The 18,827-nt window shown below is 43.4% G+C and overlaps 2 protein-coding genes across 2 annotated transcripts in view; one reads left to right on the forward strand and one right to left on the reverse strand.

Moving 5' to 3' along the window:
• The window catches only part of RPL24 (ribosomal protein L24), a 324,479-nt gene that overhangs the window by 283,940 nt on the left and 21,712 nt on the right, over positions 1-18,827 (forward strand). The window lies entirely within an intron of this gene.
• Positions 768-17,513, reverse strand: NXPE3 (neurexophilin and PC-esterase domain family member 3). Its single transcript, XM_083611587.1, has 8 exons — positions 16,954-17,513; positions 13,243-13,429; positions 12,721-12,838; positions 11,394-11,616; positions 9,022-9,773; positions 7,745-7,818; positions 6,318-6,524; positions 768-4,287 (listed from the first exon to the last, which is right to left on the reverse strand). Exons 4-8 carry the CDS (start codon positions 11,484-11,486, stop codon positions 3,686-3,688), a joined length of 1,728 nt encoding a protein of 575 aa, XP_083467713.1. The 5' UTR covers positions 11,487-11,616; positions 12,721-12,838; positions 13,243-13,429; positions 16,954-17,513; the 3' UTR covers positions 768-3,685.

Here is an 18,827-nt window from a genome sequence, read left to right on the forward strand (position 1 = left end):
CAGTTGGTCTAAATCAGGTATAAATATGTTTGGACACAACATGTATATCTGGTGTTATGTTCCTGTTCATGTTTTATGAACTTAGAAGCTGACAGACAACCTTTATTACCAATAATATGTAATCCACTTTACAATCTTCCTGACATATATTTCAGCTTCCTGGTTTTGTTTTTTTATCTGGCCTTCAGATATGAAAGGCAGAGTGATTTAACACCTGTTTAGATTTGTCATCCATGTGACGAAATGAAAAGTGTGTCGTTTGCAATGAACTTTGCATAAAATAGTTAATTTTAATGGTTCAAAGAACGTCAGGCAAAATGGCCGGCCCTCACACATGTTCACTTCATCAAATCTGGTCCTCTTTGAAAAAAGTTTGGACACCCCGACTGGAAAGTGTCATAGTAAACAGCTAATCATGTCCCAAGTTTCCTAGATGCCTGACCACGCAGTTGCATTTTACTTGTACTGTAGTAGTATAGTCTTGGTCCAAACACCAGCCTATGTGGGTGATTGAAACTGTTAGTCAGAGTGTGAGATGAAATATTGGGAAATTGTAAATAGATGCCACTTGTCAGTATCAGACGTAGGATGAACAAACAACAGAAACATCAAAGGTGACAAATCCAACAGTCAAGTCCTTCCCTTCTTTATAGTCAGATATACTGCCATCCTTTCAGCTGGCCATGAAAAGAAAGAGGTGGCGATAAGATTTGGTGATTTTAAAAAGCTGTCACAGTAACAGCACCAAACATACACATGAGAAGGGATTGTGGATAGAGAAATAGTTTAATGGCAGGTATTGGTGTACTTATTTAATATCAACAGAAACAGGTTCAGAGTAAACAAAACTTGAAATTCAGTTTCTTTATGGTTCAATGGGTAAGATGTTCTGGGCCTACTTTACACACAACAGTTTTTAAAGGACTGGATAATTTCTGTACATTCTTTGTGGGCTTGCAGGAGGTTGGACAACTGGTAGACATGCTTGTTTCCCAAATGTCTTTTAGCCTCCTTCCCATCTCTTATGCCTGATGCCATGCCTTCTTCTGATCAAACCTCTATCTCCTGCAAGACAGGTTCCCTTGAACCATCCCACCCCTTACTCAAACCAGCTTTACTTTCCTGCCCCTCCATCTTTCCCCCGGCCTATTGCCAATACATCTTTGGCTTCATCCAAATACATGTCTTGATCCATCTACTGTAATCTACAAGTCCCCTCTAGGTGAGGACCATGTCAAGTCTGCCTTCTGTACCCAGGCACATCACTGAAGTGAACCAAAATGTTAAATAGCAACAGTTTGTCTTCAAAACAGCTCTTGCAGACTTTTATTTAAAAAGGAAAAAAATCAGGAATCAATGACATTTCAGACTTGTTTGCTGCGATCTCAGGCATCGTTTTTTGCTACCTGCAGTTCAGATGTCAGCTACCAAAAAGCCCCTTGAAAACATGCAGTTCACAGAGAAAGCTAATCAGTCTTAAGATCTTAAAACTTATACCAGTGTGGGTGACATTTGGATTTTGGAAAGTATTGAGTAACTTGAATAACCCTTGGAAAGTATCAAATAACTCAGGAGGTAGCCACCGAGCCATACAAAATGTTTATTTTATTAAAACACTCCAACTATTAGTAAAGTGGGTGTCCTGCATGCAGATGTCTTGGGCACCAAAACAGGGGGAGATAAAGGGATGGGGAGGTAGGGGTGTGCACCGGGGAAATGGTTCCTTTTCTTCTTTTAGATTTACAAATATTTTGGTAATTCCTTTCTTTTGTAAAACTTTCATTAGTATTCAGTTAATTTGGATTTAGTTCCTCCCTTTTTTCATATTTCAATTATGATTATTTTTTGGAAATAATTGTCTTCAGGTTCAATCCCCAGCATCTCCAGTTAAAAGAATTTCAAGCAGCAGAGCTAGCAAATATAGATGTAAATGTGCATTAAGGGCATGCACATACTTCTTCATGCCACGCAGAGTTAAACTATGGAACTCAATCCTGCAGGGGGCAGTGGCGGCCACCAACTTAGATGGATTATACAAATTCATGAGGGTAAGGCTATCAATGTCTACTAGTCGCAATTGCTATGCTCTGCCTTCGCAGTTGGAGGCAAGTACCGCTTCTGAATGTCAGCTGCTGGAACCCACTGGAGGAGAGAATGCTCTTGTGCTCATATCCTGCTTGCTAGTTTCCCACAAGCAACTGTTCACCCTCTGAGAGAACAGGATGCTGGACTAGATGGGCCATTGGCCTTACCCAGAAGGCTCTTCTTATGTATGTTGTGCATTCAGTGCAGGATGTAAGCACCTTTGGGGAGTGCTGGACAAATGACATCACCCCATGTTGTCCCTGCTCCACACTATTTGTCCAATTAAAGCCCATTCTGCTGGGCTCTCTCTTTGGAAAGAGACCCTCTCTTTGGAAAGATTGCAATATATATATATTGTTTTGCAAAAACTCAGCGGAACCACTAACTGAATGGAAGGCAACGGAGAACACTATTGTGTACTAGTTTGAAAATAAGCCCACCTGTGTGCACAGACATCCCTCGTAGTAGCTGCTGGTTTAGATGCTGTTATTGTGCATAGGTGTGTACACTGTAAAAACAACTCCTGCACATTTCAGAGGCTGCCTGTGTACATAGCCTAAATCAAACAATCTATCTAGGGCAGTATTGTGTGACTTGAAGCAGTTCTCTCTTAAGGTCTCAGGAAAGGTTTTCTTCCAGCTCTGCTACGTGAGAAAAACTCTGCTGGAGCTAGCCAAATGGCCATTTAGTCCATCACCCTGTTCTCACAGTGGCATACCAGTTTGTTGTTTTCCTGTTTTTAGCAGGTCCATATCTATATATACCTGTAAGTTGCCTTGAGTCCCATCAGGGGTATGAATAAATTTATAACAATAGTAATACAGGGGGGCCCACAAGCTAGACATTCACAGCATTCTTTTAACGAGTATATCTGAAGGAGCGTCTCCACCCCCATCGTTTTACCCGGACGCTGAGGTCCAGCACCGAGGGCCTTCTGGCAGTTCCCTCACTGTGAGAAGCCAAGTTACAGGGAACCAGGCAGAGGGCCTTCTCGGTAGTGGCGCCCTCCCTGTGGAATGCCCTCCCACCAGATGTCAAAGAGAACAACAACTACCAGACTTTTAGAAGACATCTGAAGGCAGCTCTGTTTAGGGAAGCTTTTGATGTATGATGTATTGCAGTGTTTTAGTATTTTTTTGGAAGCTGCCCAGAGTGGCTGGGGAAGCCCAGCCAGATGGGCGGGGTATAAATAATAAATTATTATTATTATTATTATTATGAAAATGTTGACAACTGAACCTGGAATTTTCAGTATCTCGAACATGTGCTCTGGCATTGTGCTGTGGCCTCTCTCCCTAGCTCCAAGCTGAAGGAGGCGGCTGCTGCTGCGAATACTTTCATTATCTTACCAGATGGTGGCAGAATATTTATTGTAGTGAGAATGGCAAGAGGAGTTGTGGACACCTTCATTCTCAGGTGTGCATTGTAAAGAGGTATCCACACATATAGTCTTACTTTTTTAAAAAGTAAAACAACCAGTCCCCAGACATTCCAAGTATGAATTATGTATGCTACAGTGCAGGCTTGGAGAATCAGATGCAGGTTAGGGGCACCCCAAATCAGCAACAAACAACTAGTGCAGAACATGTCCGTAAGTGAACTACAGAAACAGAGACCACAATTGATTATGGATTCCTTTTACGAGGCTGTAGTGCGTTTCCACCGGACACACAAAAGACAAGAAAGCATCTAACTGGTTTTTGACAATAACATCTTCTGGGTGCAATTTGTGTGGCAAATGGTGTGCCAGCGACATCTCCCAAGCATCCACAAAGTGCACTCCAATTCCTGAGAACATCTTCCTCATGATTGTGTCAAGCTGATACGAATACCAGTCGCTGTTGAAAAGGCTAACCTCCGGCCCGAGCTCCTGAACGTTGGCGGTTTTGATGACTATCCGTGTCTTCGGACTCCGATCCAGAAGCCGAACGATGGACTTGCGAATGTTCCTCAGTCTCCTGATGTACACTTCTACAGGGAAAGTGCTGAAGTGAGACCAAATAGTTATGGCTATCACAGTGTTCCTCCCGCCTACAATGCGATTCAGTTCATTGGCAATGTAATGCAGCTCACTGCTAAACACTGTGGAGAAGCGAATAGGGGGCCCATGGCAGCGAAAGTTTAGTAGGATGTTATGCACCGAGTCCACAGCCATGAAGGGCCCAACATTTTTAGGGCTGCCAAGGTTTAATTCCACGAGATCTGAAACAAACAAACAAGCAAGCAAACATAAAAGAATTACTGAGTGACTGCCTGTTGCAACTCTCTGCAAAGGAAAACAATACAGTGGTACCTCGGGTTACATACGCTTCAGGTTACAGTCTTCACTAACCCAGAAATATTACCTCGGGTTAAGAACTTTGCTTCAGGATGAGAACAGAAATCGTGCTCCGGTGGTGCAGCGGCAGCAGGAGGCCCCATTAGCTAAAGTGGTGCTTCAGGTTAAGAACAGTTTCAGGTTAAGAACAGACCTCCAGAACGAATTAAATACTTAACCCAAGGTACCACTGTAATTGTTAGGGTCCTCTGTATAACATTCACAAAGGACAGGGGGGAAAAGCAAACACACAAGAGTTTTCATGAGTATCAATTCCAACCATTTCAACTGGCACAGCTTGGAGGATCAATATGAAGCCAGGAAGAAGCATCAGGGTCAAATGCTTCTCCTCTTACCCATCCCAGTGCACTTTGGCAATAAGATAATGCCTTGTATTGAGCCAGAATTGCCCTAATGTCAGCTAATAAAACCAAGAAAATAAGCAAGGTGTGAGGAAGGAGAAAAGGGTCGCATGGAGCAGCCCGACTCGCTCCCAGCTTCATGAAGCCTGCAGTAATGAACTGGGCCCATATCTTAAAACAGTGTTTGACAAATATACTCAATTAGAAACGTCTTCATTGCAGAAGGGAAAGTTTGTTACATTAATTGAACCATCTAAACAGGTATCCCTTATTTGGCCCTATACTCAGGGTTGGTGCCTCTCTTTTGTTCCCCTTATTTAATCTGCCACCAAATCATTACCTTTTCTTGCTATACACTGTTTCTAAACATCTACCCCTTCCTTTCGCTACAACACAAAATCACTTACTGTTCATTCCCCACCTTTGTTACCACCTCTTTCCTCCTGCCTTTCCTGCGCTACTTCTGAGCTATCCTATCTCTGTCTACAGCTCTGCAACCAAGATAATTTGACTTCTTTTCTTGTCAATCGAACCCAGGGCTGGAGCACAACGTTTTGCTGCCTGAGGAAAAGGACAAAATGGCACATGCAAGCACTCGCCACCCGGTCAATATATAAAAAAAACTGATTGGACTTGCAAGTGAATCTTACTTCAAAACTGGCAACAGTATTGTACCCTCCATTCTACCTGAAGCAGCAGCTTACTTTAGGGGCCCAAGACAGGCTTACACAGTTCTGTCCTCCCAGAGGGGAGCAACTGCGGGCTCAGGAGGAATAGCCGACAACTACCCTATCAACTGCTGCCTGCGGGAGGTGCCTGACTTTGCCTAATGGTAGAGTTGCCCTGCTCAGGTCATCCAATTCCCCTTCTTCCAAATCCAACGCTGTTATCCCATCGCTGTCTACATCCTTAACAAACGACTCCTTCAGAAAGCTTTCCATGCCCTTGCATCACCTCTCAACTTCTCCTTTGCAAACCACACACAGAAAGACACGCATATTCCCTATTAGATCATCCGGTAATGTTGCAGAACTCTATTCTTTTCCATTGCTGCTCAAAAATCCATCTCTTCTATAAGGCATTTGGCTCAATCCTGGATTCCTCACTACCAGTGCAAGTCTAAATGTGTGTATTTGCACATGTCCATCCTATTATTATTACTGCTTCTCCTATTTTTTTCTTTTCTTTAGCGATAGCTCTCCCATCACTATTAACATATGCAGTGAGAAAGAGAAGGGCACTTTATTTCCTTAAAAGAACCATTTTGGTGAGGAAGGGGTGAGGCTTGAAAGGGTAATCCTGAAGCACATGAAAAGCCCATTCTTAACCAACTCTTAGAGTGACGCAGAATTAGAGAGATTTAAAGTAAACGCCAAAACTTTGCAGTTCTAGCTCTTCCAAATCCCAGAAACACAATCAGCGAAATTAAAATCAGTTACAAAGTGATGACCGAAATCCCACAATCTCTACATCAAGAGTATAAGCATTAACATTTTCTCATATTTCTGTATATATATCTGAAACACCTGCAAAGGCAAGGAAAAAATAGTGACCTGGAACAAATGTTGTCAGATATTCAAACCACTGCCTGATTGTAGAGTCTCCAAACAAGTGGATAAGTTTCCCTTGTAAACATTCAGTAATATCTGATGACTTGTTAAAATGCCGAATCCACTGTGTTCTTGCTCGCCATTCATCTTCATAATAGTAACCAGAAGGAAATACATCAGGGCTTTGAGATCTTTCCAGATTGTCCATCTCTGAAAGAGAATTTTGAATTGCTAGTTAGAAATGAAAAGTCGTGTGTTATAATTCTATAAGTAAATCAAATAGGAGCATAACATCAAGCCTGCTAAAATGCTGGTAATTAAGTTCATGAAGTTTGAAAACATTTAATAACAGAGATTTAATAAGCACACTGTACTAAGTTTCTATATTTTGGAAAGCAATCAATGACATTCATTTTGGTAGACAAATCCTTTTATCTGCAGGTGAATTCCCCCCCAAAATTCAGAGACCCAAGGCTTTTCCAGGCACGTGTGTGTGCAAGAGAGAGAATAGGCTGTTATTACTTGCCTATCATGGAGACTCTAGATATCTTTCTTCAAGGAAGTATTTTTGTTGTAGGTAGATTGCATTTCCCCAGCAATCAATGGCCACAGTCGAATGGAAACTTAAAGCACACAACACTCACTTTTCTGTTTGATTGTGATCGATATTTTGTTGCTAGGATAATTCAGTATTCCTTTCCACCTGCATGCCCAATGCAAATCATGGTTGTGGGGAGTGAAAAGGCAACTACAGTGGTACCTTGGTTCATGCACTTAATCCATTCTGGAAGTCTGTTCTTAATCCAAAACTGTTCTTAAACCAAGGCGCGCTTTCCCTAATGAGGCCTCCCGCCACCGGTGCCCTTCAACCATTTGGATTCCGTTCTTAGACTGAGGTAAAGTTCTCAAATCGGGACACTATTTCCGGTTTTGCAGAGTTTGTAAACCGAATCGTTCTTAAACCGGACTGCTCTTAAACTGAGGTACCGCTGTACTGGCTCATACCCATGGAGATCATTTGTGAGGAGCTACATACTTTCCTCATGACCGGTAGCATTTTGTGACTTTTTACAAAAATAACGGATTCTTAAATTTACGTAGGTGCACCACAAAATCACGGGAACTTAACATGACGTCTGAGCAAATCCATATGACTGGCTGAGTTGGTGTTTATCTAATTTAATTTGGAAGGCACTGAGTGCTTGCGTTTAACAATGCTGTCAATAATGTATGCTTGGCAGTCCTTGGTTCAAAACTCATTTCAGCCACAAAGTCATGATTCACTCAGCCTCCTCATCAGCAGTGTAAGGGTAACAATACGGACCTACAGTACAGGATTAAATCTAACATGTGCAAAAGACTTTTGTGATGTAAAATAAATTAAGGCTTTTTGTGGTTTGAAACAAAGTCTTTCAAATGTTTAACTTTACCTGCATGCCTTAAGGGCCTTACGAGCACAGTATCAGGGCCACTGGAGGATATTGGCACTTTGATATTCACATCACTAAATAAACAAAAACAAAACAAAACGAAATTCAGTGATAAAAAGTCACATTTGCCTAAGGTCAAATACCGAAGGCCAAACTGGTACATCACTGTCATAGTTATAACACTCCTCTTTTGATTTTAGCTCTGCATGTCAATGTAGATTCCCCAGCTATTATTAGTTCAGGCACACAGTGTCCCCAGAAGTCTCTTATTTGCAAGTGGGTGGGTGTATGTGGACTACAAAGCAGAATACAGGGATCCCTCCCCCCTCTCTAGTTCCTTTCCCTATTCCTCAAACTTCAGCTTATTACTCTTTGAGGAACACAGGTGGTGAATTACAGGTTAGTGAAATGTGTTATTGAATTTAATGTGACTGCTTTTTAAAAACAAAACAAAAAAAGGGAGGCATTCAGGATTGGGGTCATGGAAGGCTAGGAGGGAGTGTTTAACCATTTCCCATCTTGCTGTGGTCTTGACAAAAAATCCCCCACCCAGGTTTTTAAAAGCTGCTATTTACACTTGGAGGGAAGCTCCAACTGGTATAAATGGAATCTTCCCTCCTGATGCAAAAGGGAGGATTGCAGCAAGAGGATGAAACAGGTATAATTCCTCTCCCTGCTTGTTGTGGACCTGATCCCAACTTGGCTTTTTAAAAAACAAGTTCTGGCACATTAAATTATTGCAGTCGACATATGTAGGAAATCCCTCCATAGAGATGCACATCCACAGTCAAAAGAGGGCTTAACTGTGCCATTAATATACCAATGGTAACTCTTCTCTGCAAAATGTATATTACTAGGGGTTATGGCCAGAACATATACAGTCAAACCTCAGTTCTTGAATGGCTCCGTTTTTGAATGTTTCAGCTCCTGAATACCAAAAACCTGGAAGTAAACCCGGAACCTGAGCATCCCACTTGAGTGCAAGAAACTCTTGCAACCAAACCAATCGGAAGCTGCACCTCGGTTGTCGAACGTTTCGGAAGTCGAACCATCTTCCAGAATGGATTAATTTTGGCAACCAAGGTTTGACTGTACATACTGACATACATATTGGTCCCAATATACATATTGGACAGAAGTCCCAAGGTAAGGGGTCTCTGAAAACTATGGACCTTTCCTCAACAATACAAGTAATTTAAAATGAAATGAAAATATCAGAGAACCAACATAAAACATTCCCAAACAGAAGCAACAGTGGGGTATGAGAGAGCATGTACCTTTGGAAAAGGCGACTCTCTTCTGAGGTCAGAAGGCCCTTTTGATACCCCCCTTTGTAATGGCTGATCCTCGTGGCGCAAGAGAGCTTTCTTGGCTTGTAGCAAAACCATGGCTCACCGGTGTAAAGATCCGTAAAGTTACACACCGGCATATCTCCTGGCAAACAGACATTGCACACAGTCGTTTCTGAAATTCTCCCTGATTTGAATAGGCTTTTAAAATAGACCCTGTCTGGTCTCTCTTCTCGTAAACGCTGAAGTACTTGGATCCCTTCGCTAGGGTGGACCAGCGCCACAGATACTGTGACCTCCCCTGGCCAGAGTAAAGTGAAAAAAACTCTGTAAGATCCATTCTGGTAATCTACAACTCTTCCTGTGGCTCCAGCCTTCAGGTGAGCGGAGTGGATTCTTGTCTGAAGGTAGTCCCCACCGTAACGCTTTGGTTTGCCTTCATAGTCTTTCATGTGGACCAGCACCTCCAGCTGATCACCAACCTTGAAATGTGTACGGGTGTTCAGTATCACAAAGTTGCTATGGGAGGGGTCAGTGCTCCTCACAAATGGGGTTTTGTCCTCCGGAGGTTTGGGCCACTGTATAGCAGCAAATAAGGACTCCTCTTCCCCTTGTTCTCTCTTGGACAAGACTTGGCGCTCATATCCACAGTACAGCTTTCTGGGTATTTTAGTCATCTGTATCGATGGCTGTTGGTCATCATCTTCTACCAACCACTTTAAACCTGCTTCGTTCAGATTCTGCAAAAGAAGGAAGCTATTAGAAGCAGGCCTGTTCACAGCACAAATAAAGAGATGTGAAGTGTTCTTTCAAACAGCGTTTATATACCACTCATGGGCTAAACAAGTGGTTTGCAGCCAACGAAAAGCATGGTAAGAAAGATCCCCCAAACAGCAAAATGTAACAAGCTTCCTCATACAGAGAGTCAGACCCTTGAGCTGTCATGCTCAGCATGGTGTACAGTGACTGACAGCAGGGCTGGAGTATTTCAGATCAGGAGGTATTTCCCAGCAGTACCTGGAGCTGCTGTGGACTGAATTTGGGACCTTCTGAATGCAGAGAGTTCCCATTAAACTGCAAAAATACATGGAGATGCATGATGCATGAGAAAGCGTTCTGTTGTGATGCCCTGGAATGTCCTGCCCCTCATAGACGCCTGGCAGGCAACCATGTTGGCTATAGTATGGTGCCAATTTAAAACCTGGCTTTTTACTTAGGCATTTGGGCATGTTGAGGGTAGTTCAGTATCTGACCTGTTTGTTGGCATTATTGAAGATTTTATGCTGAACATGGTTATTATGGGTTGTATTCAGTGTTAGCCCTACGTAAAGAAGACACATTGCAATTAATGTACGTGAATTGCTTAGGTTTGTTAAAATTCAGTAGGTTTACTCTAAGTAAAATTTAGGGATACTTCCCTTACGTTTTTGTGGATTTGGGTGTTCCTTTATTATTGTATACTACCCTGTGGTTGACCAACACAGAGGAGTTCATAAATATTTTAATAAATAAAAAATAGTGTAGAAAGTTCTGCCCAAGATGAAGCTCTAATACAGTAGAATTTTCAAATGGAAGCAATACTGGGAGTTCAGCTGGATGGTTTTTTTAATGATAATAAAACTCTGCACAAGATGCTTGTTTTAACTATTTGTAAGTCTTTTTTTAAAACAAAAACAGGAGGGGCCCTCCTTCAGACAAGAAGGCCCCAACTCATTTAGGGCTTTTAAAGCTAAGGGCAAGATATTGAATTGACAAAGTAGCATATAAGCGACCAGTGCAAACTCTTCAGAATCAATATACTGTAATAGGATTTCACCTGGTTAAATCAGTGAAGACCCTGACAGCTGTATTCCACATAAGCTGCAGCTTCCGAACCATCTCCAAGCAAATTTCCCATGGAAGGTGACTAGCACACAGATTACATGGCTATCTATCACTGTCCAGGAATGGCTGTGGCTGGCGAAACAGCTGGAACTCCAAGCCACTGAGGCCACCAGAGAGTTTAAAGGATAGTGCTCTACTACAGACAGGTGTAAAATTAAGGTATGAAAGAGCACATTCCAAAATGAACACATTCCAGGTTTTTTTGGATATAGGTCTAAATCCTCCTTCCATCTTTTAACACAGGGCTGAGGAATTTTTTTTCCCCTGCTGAGGGCCACATTCCTGTCATACACATTCCTCCCACCCTATCCCCACCCTTCCATGCTATTTAATTGGTACGCCCTTTTCGCGATGTACCTAAGAAGCAAATATGGTGCAGTCACATGTATATAATCTGGCATGGGGAAAGTTCTGGTGAACAGCAAGAATGCTGCCCAACTTACTTGCCCTGCCCCGGAGGGAGGTGGGTCACTCACCTCTAATTCGTAAAAGTTGTGTAGTAAAGCCAGAATCGCCAACACTGCCAGAATGAGGCACAAAATCTGTATTTTGGAGAAATTGGGCCACATGATCCCTTCATCTCTCTCTCACCCACGTAAGATGCTGCCATGTTGCCCATATCCCACAGGCGCCAGTGTCATTGTTACTCAGTGTTACACAGGAAATCTCATCCGGAGGCTTCCGCTGCATTTCCTCTTCCTGCAAATGCATTTTTAAAAGCTTCCAGTTAGATCTTAAAATACATCTAAAGTAATAAAAAATGGGTTTCCCACATGACATTCAGGAGTGTTAGAAGCATAAATCAAGCAATTATTTTTTTAAAAAGGGAACCGGAAAGAAAAACAGATAATGGCATGGCAAATCCTCATTATATCTCAGCTGAGGCAGAACGGCTGTTTAGCATTAAAGATAGCTTTTCAATGTTGCTTTTGGCTACACCAATAGTAAAACAAACAGATAATAAGTCTTGCACCAGAATTTGTAACCAATCCCAGTGAAATTAATTCATTTACCTGAATGGATTTTTTCAGAGTCCAGCCGTTCTGAGAACACTACCAGATTAAGGGCCTCTCCATTCTACCCTATGGTGCCTTTGTCCATGACAGAGGTGGGATATTTCTTCTCTAGAAAGCCGCTAATTCAGCAAGTGGTTTACAGTATACGGACATAATACCAGAAGACCTATTTTTATTTCCTCCTTTTCTTCACTCTTTTCATAGTTTTCCCTCAGCCCAATGCCTATTATTTCAAGCTCCCTCTACACCTCAGCCTTCTTCTCATCCTTCTTCCCTGCACTTCCCAACTGCCTGACATCCCCATTTCTTCTTTTCCACCTCCCTGCTGATAGCTTCTCTTGTCCTTAAGCCCTATGTGAAGATGTGTTAAGACTCAAGCTAACATTTCACTTCCCTTTCTGTAGCTAAACAGGCAATAAACTAATTGCTGTGTTTGCCAGAGCAGTTAGAATATCTGTGAGCATTCTAGAACTTCAGCACAGTTCAGCTAATGGATGGCCAACAGCACGCAATTCTTAGCCTTTCAGCATCACTTTGAAATCTCCTGTTTTAAGAAAGCTACATGAATTTCAAGATCCTAGATTTAATTTAGGAAACATCCTAATGCTAAACTGAATTATTCTTTTTCCTCTCTCGGTTCTTTCTGAACACCACAATTGGCAATGCTGCCCAACACATGCAATATATTGCTAGCTGGGCAATATAGAATCTACTCAGTGGAAGATGGTTGTGAAATTCTATTTAAGAATACACTGAAATAAACAAATTAAAAGACAGAGAGACTTACTCTGAATAAACTTTGCAGTTTTAAGACTCGGTCGGTGCTTGCATTATACTGCACTGAATATTTAACAACGATCATCTGAAGTCTGCTGCTTCCATTGACCTTTGCCTTCTTTCAGGGTCTGTAAATTGATTCACTTATTCCTGTTTATGCTCCAGAAAAACTATTCCAGGGACACATTATGAAACAAGCTGCATTTTGTGAACTATTCCAGTAAGGATGGGTTTCTGTTAATGTGCTTTCACTTCACTCCATTATGTAAGAGAATGAATTCTAATTAGCTAGCGAATCCTAATAATACAGTAAGCACTTACAAAATTAATGCTATGAAGCAGAACATGGCCACACAGATACATATTTAAAAATAATCCGTGCTCCTGCAGTGCAGAGACCACGTGTTAATCATTGCACAGATTATATAAAGGGATTACAGAGATCATATGAAATTCTGAAAGATGACTCCACATTATAAGGGGGAACACATGCTTGAGAATAGATTAATAAGAGTAAAAGGGGGAATCCTACTGTTTTATTTGTATGAATAAACAAGCTGCAAGGTCCAAGAAGGGTGGTCATTTCAGATCCAGGCACTCTTGGTTATAGAGATGTGTTCAGACTGCTGTGCAAGAACAAAAACAAAGGTAGCCAGGAACAGCATGACACTACAGGTGCTATTTGTTCCATCTGCAGCTGGCTTTCCTCTTCTTCCCTCCTGCAAAACACATAATGCCTTGCTTAAGATTTATGCCAAATAGTGCAAGGCCAGTCTGTATTAAAGACCACTTAGTGGAATCTTTCCACAGGGGCCTCCTGCACTCAGACAACATGACCTACTTTCTACTATCATCGAGAGGCAGATAGGGTTTTCACTGTGGCAAAACCCTTTTATTGGAACATGCTCCCTCCTCTGCCCCCACCCTTTAAAACATGTCTGGTTTATTTAGAGCAGTGGTTTCCACCTACGAACAGCCTGCGCCCCACATGAACATTTATGAGGACGGCTCACTTACTTTTTTTCTTCTGCCTGTTGTAGCAATTGTAATGCACTGTGTTAGGTGTTCTGTTGTTTTTAATTGCATTTTTACAAATCACAAGTAGCCGGGAGCATCTAACTGCCAGCCACGGTTTGTGAACCCCAGATTTGGAGCCAATCAGTAAACCTAACTTTCCCATGGGTGGGTTTCAAATTAGCAAGTGATACTAAACACTCCACCCTCAAAGGCCTCAAGTCTCAAAGCAAAATTCCAATTCTCAAAGTGCTTGTTTGAGGGGGGGGGGGAGAAGCCAAGGCTTTTCCTTGGAGGCAGATTCAGAAACCTCCAACTTGCTATGTCCCCTTGGACGTAGTCTAGGCTAGTAACTGTATGTGGATTTTCATATTCTGCCACTGTTCTGATCTAGTTGTGTGTGAATACTGAGAACCACATACAGATACTGCCTTATGGCTACTCCATGGAGTAATTCCACTGACTACTTAGGTTCATAAATTTCCATGGATCCAATGGATACAACCCTTAGTAACTTTCTAAGTTCGAACCAGCAAACTACCATCAGTACAGAACTAGCAGAGAGAATTTAAAAACAATCTTTTCAGCGGGTTTCTTTTCTGAATTGCCTATAGTTTTGGATGCCTTTAACTCTGTGGGAATCCAAATGGGATAGTTCTGCATGTTCAATAACAACTATGCATGCCTAAAATACCAGTTAAATTAGCAGTCTGAAGAACGAGGCTGAAGCTAGAAAGAGCCCCATATAAAGAGTTTGGAGTGGAGTCCTCAGACCTTCTCTTGGGATTTAACATTCTAAGAGCTCTATCTAAATGCAATTCCTAATTTGGAGTAGAAATAAATAATTAGGATCTGCTAGCAGGAAAAAACAACAACTCTTCAGTGAACCCCAAAGCTACAGATTCTAGTCAGAATTTGCAAGATCCAATGTAAAAAGGGGTGGCCAAACCTACCCAGGCCAGCAGGTTTGTGAAAACGAGTTCAAATGATGCCATAGCTGGACCCCACATGCTTTACTATTCTTACTCAGATACTATAGGTTCTTCATCATAGGTTCTATTCAATCACCGTAAGCCATAAACTATGGCTTACCATGACATGCAAAGACAGTATGTGCCAGCTATGAAAAACGGAATTTCCCTGTGAGAGATCATTAGCAAAGGGATCAAAAACAGAACTGCAAATATCATAATGCCTTTATCCAAATCTATGGTGCGACCACACTTGGAATACCATTTACAGTTCTGGTTGCTGTATTTCAAAAAAAGAGATATTGCAGAATTTTAAAAGATGCAGCCAAACTGATAAGGGAGTAGAGCGAGTGGGGAAAGGGTACGGTAGAGTAGGGTATTGGACATAATAAAGGTGTAGAAAATTACTCAAGATAGTAGATAAACATGAGGTTTTCTCCCTTTCTTATAATACTAGAATCTGGGATCATCCAATGAAGCTGAAAAGTGAGGGATTCAGGACAGCCAAAATGAAGTACTGAAGCACACACACAATTATACCATGGCATTCACTACCACAAGATCTGGTGATGGCCCCTAGTTTAGGTGGTTTTAAATGGGGCTGGACAAACTCATGAAAGCTATCAGCAACTCCTCACCATCATAGCTATACTACCTCCACATGGGTGGCGCTGTGGTCTAAACTACTGAGCCTCTTGGGCTTGCTGATCAGGAGGTTAGTAGTTTGAATCCCCGCGACGGGATGAGCTCCCATTGCTCAGTCCCAGCTCCTGCCAACCTAGCAGTTTGAAAGCACACCAGTGCAAGTAAATAGGTACCGCTGCAGCAGGAAGGTAAACATCGTTTCTGTGCGCTCTGGCACTCATCACCGTGTCCAGTTGTGCCAGAAGAAGTTTAGTCAGGCTGGCCACATGACCCGAAAAGCTGTCTGTGGACAAACGCCAGCTCCCTCGGCCTGAAAGCCACACCCCATAGTCGCCTTTGACTGGACTTAACCATCCAGGGGTCCTTTACCACCTTTGTTTTTTTACTACCTCCAGCACCAGAGACACCATGGCTTTGAATACTAATTGCTGTGGGAAGACAGCTATTGCCCTCATAATCTGCTTGGTGAGCCTCTCATAGGCATCTGAGTGACAGCTGTGGGAAAGAGATGCTGGGCTAGATCCAGCAAGATTCTCTCAGGGTCTTCCCTAGTCAGGATTTAGCTGCAGAAGAAGCTGAAATAAAATGAAGAGTACGACTGCCCCCCAAATCTTTAGAATCCTCTTTACAATCTTTGTGTATCCACCTGGGGACATTCAAAAAACATGGTCTGCAACAAGGATATACATACCCTCTGTATCCCCACCACCACCAGAGCCTTATGGGTTACAGCTGCTAGGAGGGGGTAGCACAGAGGAAGAGCTAAAGACCCCAGGACCACAAGTTCAGAGCCCCCAAAAGGCCTACATGAAAGGGCAAAACAGAAAGGTGTGAGTGGATCCAATAAGAGATTCCCATGGAAGGTGCCCTAGACCATTCAAGAACTTGTGAAGGAATAGATCAAATTCCAGAAGCTGTACAAGAAATCCTTCGCACGTCAACAAGATCTAAAACAGAAAAGCTAAACTCAGGGGAAAGAAAGAACCTGCAGCCATATATATTGCTGAACCTTCAGTTATCAGGTTCAAATCCCAGCTCAGCCATGAAGCTTTAGCCAAGTCATTGCATCAATTCCTTTCCTCCTTCATTTTAATGCATTGCAAGTTCCTACTATTTTAGATGCTATCTGGAAATGTCAGTAAGACAATAACAAGGGAGGGGGAGGGAAGCACTATCTTGCAGGAATGACAGGAGGGTAAAAAAAAAAAGATGATCTATATGCTATATAAAGCTGACACCTTGGGATAGGGCTATAAAGCTTTCAAGAAATCCTAACGCTGCAGCCCGACTAACGGTCCCGCCCGAAGTGATAAAGTGCCTCCTTCCCTTCCCGCGCCGCTGGGCCGAATATGTTATACTGACGCTGGATCCAAGCTTCTCCCATGCAGGGACTACCTTCCCCTCCAAGCTCAGTCAGCGAGCAGAAACCGACCCTCCTTAGCAAGCGAAGGAACCCCTCGGAGAGCATACGCAGAGCGCTCTTCCCTGGTGAAATAAAGAGCCCCGAGCAAGAGGGGCTTCGGGGTCGCAGCAGGTCTGAGTCCTTCGCGACACCCCCCACCCCCCAAATAGGAAAAGCCTCCCGCGCCGGGGCAACTCGGCTCCCCACTCACCAGGGCCCTCGTGCCTCGCGGCGACCCAGCCCCTCCGACCCTCCTGAGCAACGGGAGGCGACTGCGAGGGAAGCCTCCCCTCCCGCGTCGCCCACCTCCGCTTTCGGGTGCTCAGCAGCTGCCCATTGGCTGCCCTCCGCTCGGAGGAGGGTTCGGCGGGCGAGACCACCGCGGAAAGGGGAATTCCTCACGAAGCGCCGGCGCAGCCTCCGCCAGCTGCTTCGCGGCGGTCGCTTGCAGATAGCGGCGCGCTCCCCTCCTCGCGCCCGGGAGGAAAGTCGTCCGCCCAGCCCCGACCTTTCGCTGGCTTGGCGCGTTGGACACCTGCCCGCCTTGCCTCGGCTCCTGTGCGCGCGCAGGGAGACTGGCATCTGGCGAGCAGCAGCGTCTCTTATCTTTGCTGCATCCTCGCTGTGCGAGGCGGTGCACTCCCCGCACTGCGGTCTGGCCTCGGCGCCTGTCTCCTGCCTCTCCTACCTGGCCTGCTGCGGTTCTTTCGCACCCCGCTCGCTGCGTTGCTTTGCTCCTCCCGGGCAAGGGCCTGGGGCTCGGGGTGGGTTGGTTTCCTGGGAGAATCTGGGGCGGGGTCCCTTCGACGCCGTCAGGTCACTAGGAAGCAACGTGACGAGCGGAAAGCGCTCGCAATTTGTGAGCAGCGAAGGGAAGTGCGCTAAGCACACTCCCCGTTAGAATTAAATTACATGTACCAGACTGCTGCTTCCTGTAATTTAAAAGCGCTGTTAAAATTGACCTGTTCTTAATGCATGGTTGACCACATCTACTTTTGTTATATCAATCACTAGTAAGTTTAATAAGGAGGTTTTCACACCTGTCCAATTCTGTGTTCCCTTTCCCAACCATTAATCTATTGATGATTAATGCTTATATGCAACCCTTGCATTGTATTTGTGTTAACCAATCAGCAACAAGCACATATGTGGCAATGCTGTAATATTCAATAAAAGGGACTCCCCGAGACGTGCTCGGGAGATGCCTCCCGTATGACACTTGCTACTCGTCTGTCGTTCATTTCAACCCAACAGCCCAGAGTTGGGCTAGAGGAGCCAGGTACAAAAGGAGAGCAATTCGTTATTCCTAGAATCACATTGTAGAGTTGGAAGACAAATTGGAGTGGGTCTGGAGCAGATTTTTGAGGCTGCACAGAGAGCTTGCAAGGGTGGGGAAAGTTCCATTGTCTTAGCATCTGTCTGTTGCATGAGTGGAACAGCAGCTTGTATACAACCTTTTTTCGTTTTAGAGCAGTGTTCGACCACGTGCTCTCAAGATTGCAGGCTTGTATCCAATGCTGTACTGTACAAGCAGAGTTCCATAGCATGGCTTCAACCTTCCTCTCCTCGCTTGCCCCCAATATCTCCAAAGGGGGAGTAGATGGAATAGATTTTGGAGGATGTCTGTTGTACAAGTGGAACAGCAGAGGTGGATATAACCTACTTTGTTTATAACTACTGACTGACCTATGATTACCAATAGGCCATATTCTCAGATTCTCTCCTTCACCAGTTGTACTACTAGCTTCCTTTCTGCTGCTGTGCATCACAATTCCCTTTTCCTCCTTTACAATTATGGTAATTCACAAGAAAGCAGAGCAGCTGCAGAACTAGAAAGAAGTTGCTCTTCCTGTTTCATCTCCCAGTTCTCAGTCTGACATCCTGCAACAAACACCACACTGACATAACCAGCCTCAGCATTAAGTGAACCAGCTAATGCAAAGATGGCATTTGACTTTATTAAAGTTTAACTCAGGCTTTTACATATTTGACAGCTGTTCATATAAATGTAACACATCTTTTAAGGATGCAGTGATAGAAAAGGAACCAGATTGTTATGTAAATTTGAGTACTTTTAACACTTAC

Source organism: Podarcis filfolensis, assembly GCF_964270895.1.
Source record: "Podarcis filfolensis genome assembly, chromosome: 4".
Taxonomy (NCBI): Eukaryota; Metazoa; Chordata; class Lepidosauria; order Squamata; family Lacertidae; genus Podarcis; species Podarcis filfolensis.

Bases quoted from the DNA above. Each gene is read 5' to 3' on its own strand.
- NXPE3 (XM_083611587.1), bottom strand. From the start codon at position 11,486: ATGTGGCCCAATTTCTCCAAAATACAGATTTTGTGCCTCATTCTGGCA. The intron at 7,819-9,021 runs GTACATGCTCTC...TTGTTTATTTAG, and splicing joins GAGAGTCGCCTTTTCCAAAG to TGATGTGAATATCAAAGTGC. The intron at 6,525-7,744 runs GTAAAGTTAAAC...ATTCTCTTTCAG, and splicing joins AAGGCCCTTAAGGCATGCAG to AGATGGACAATCTGGAAAGA.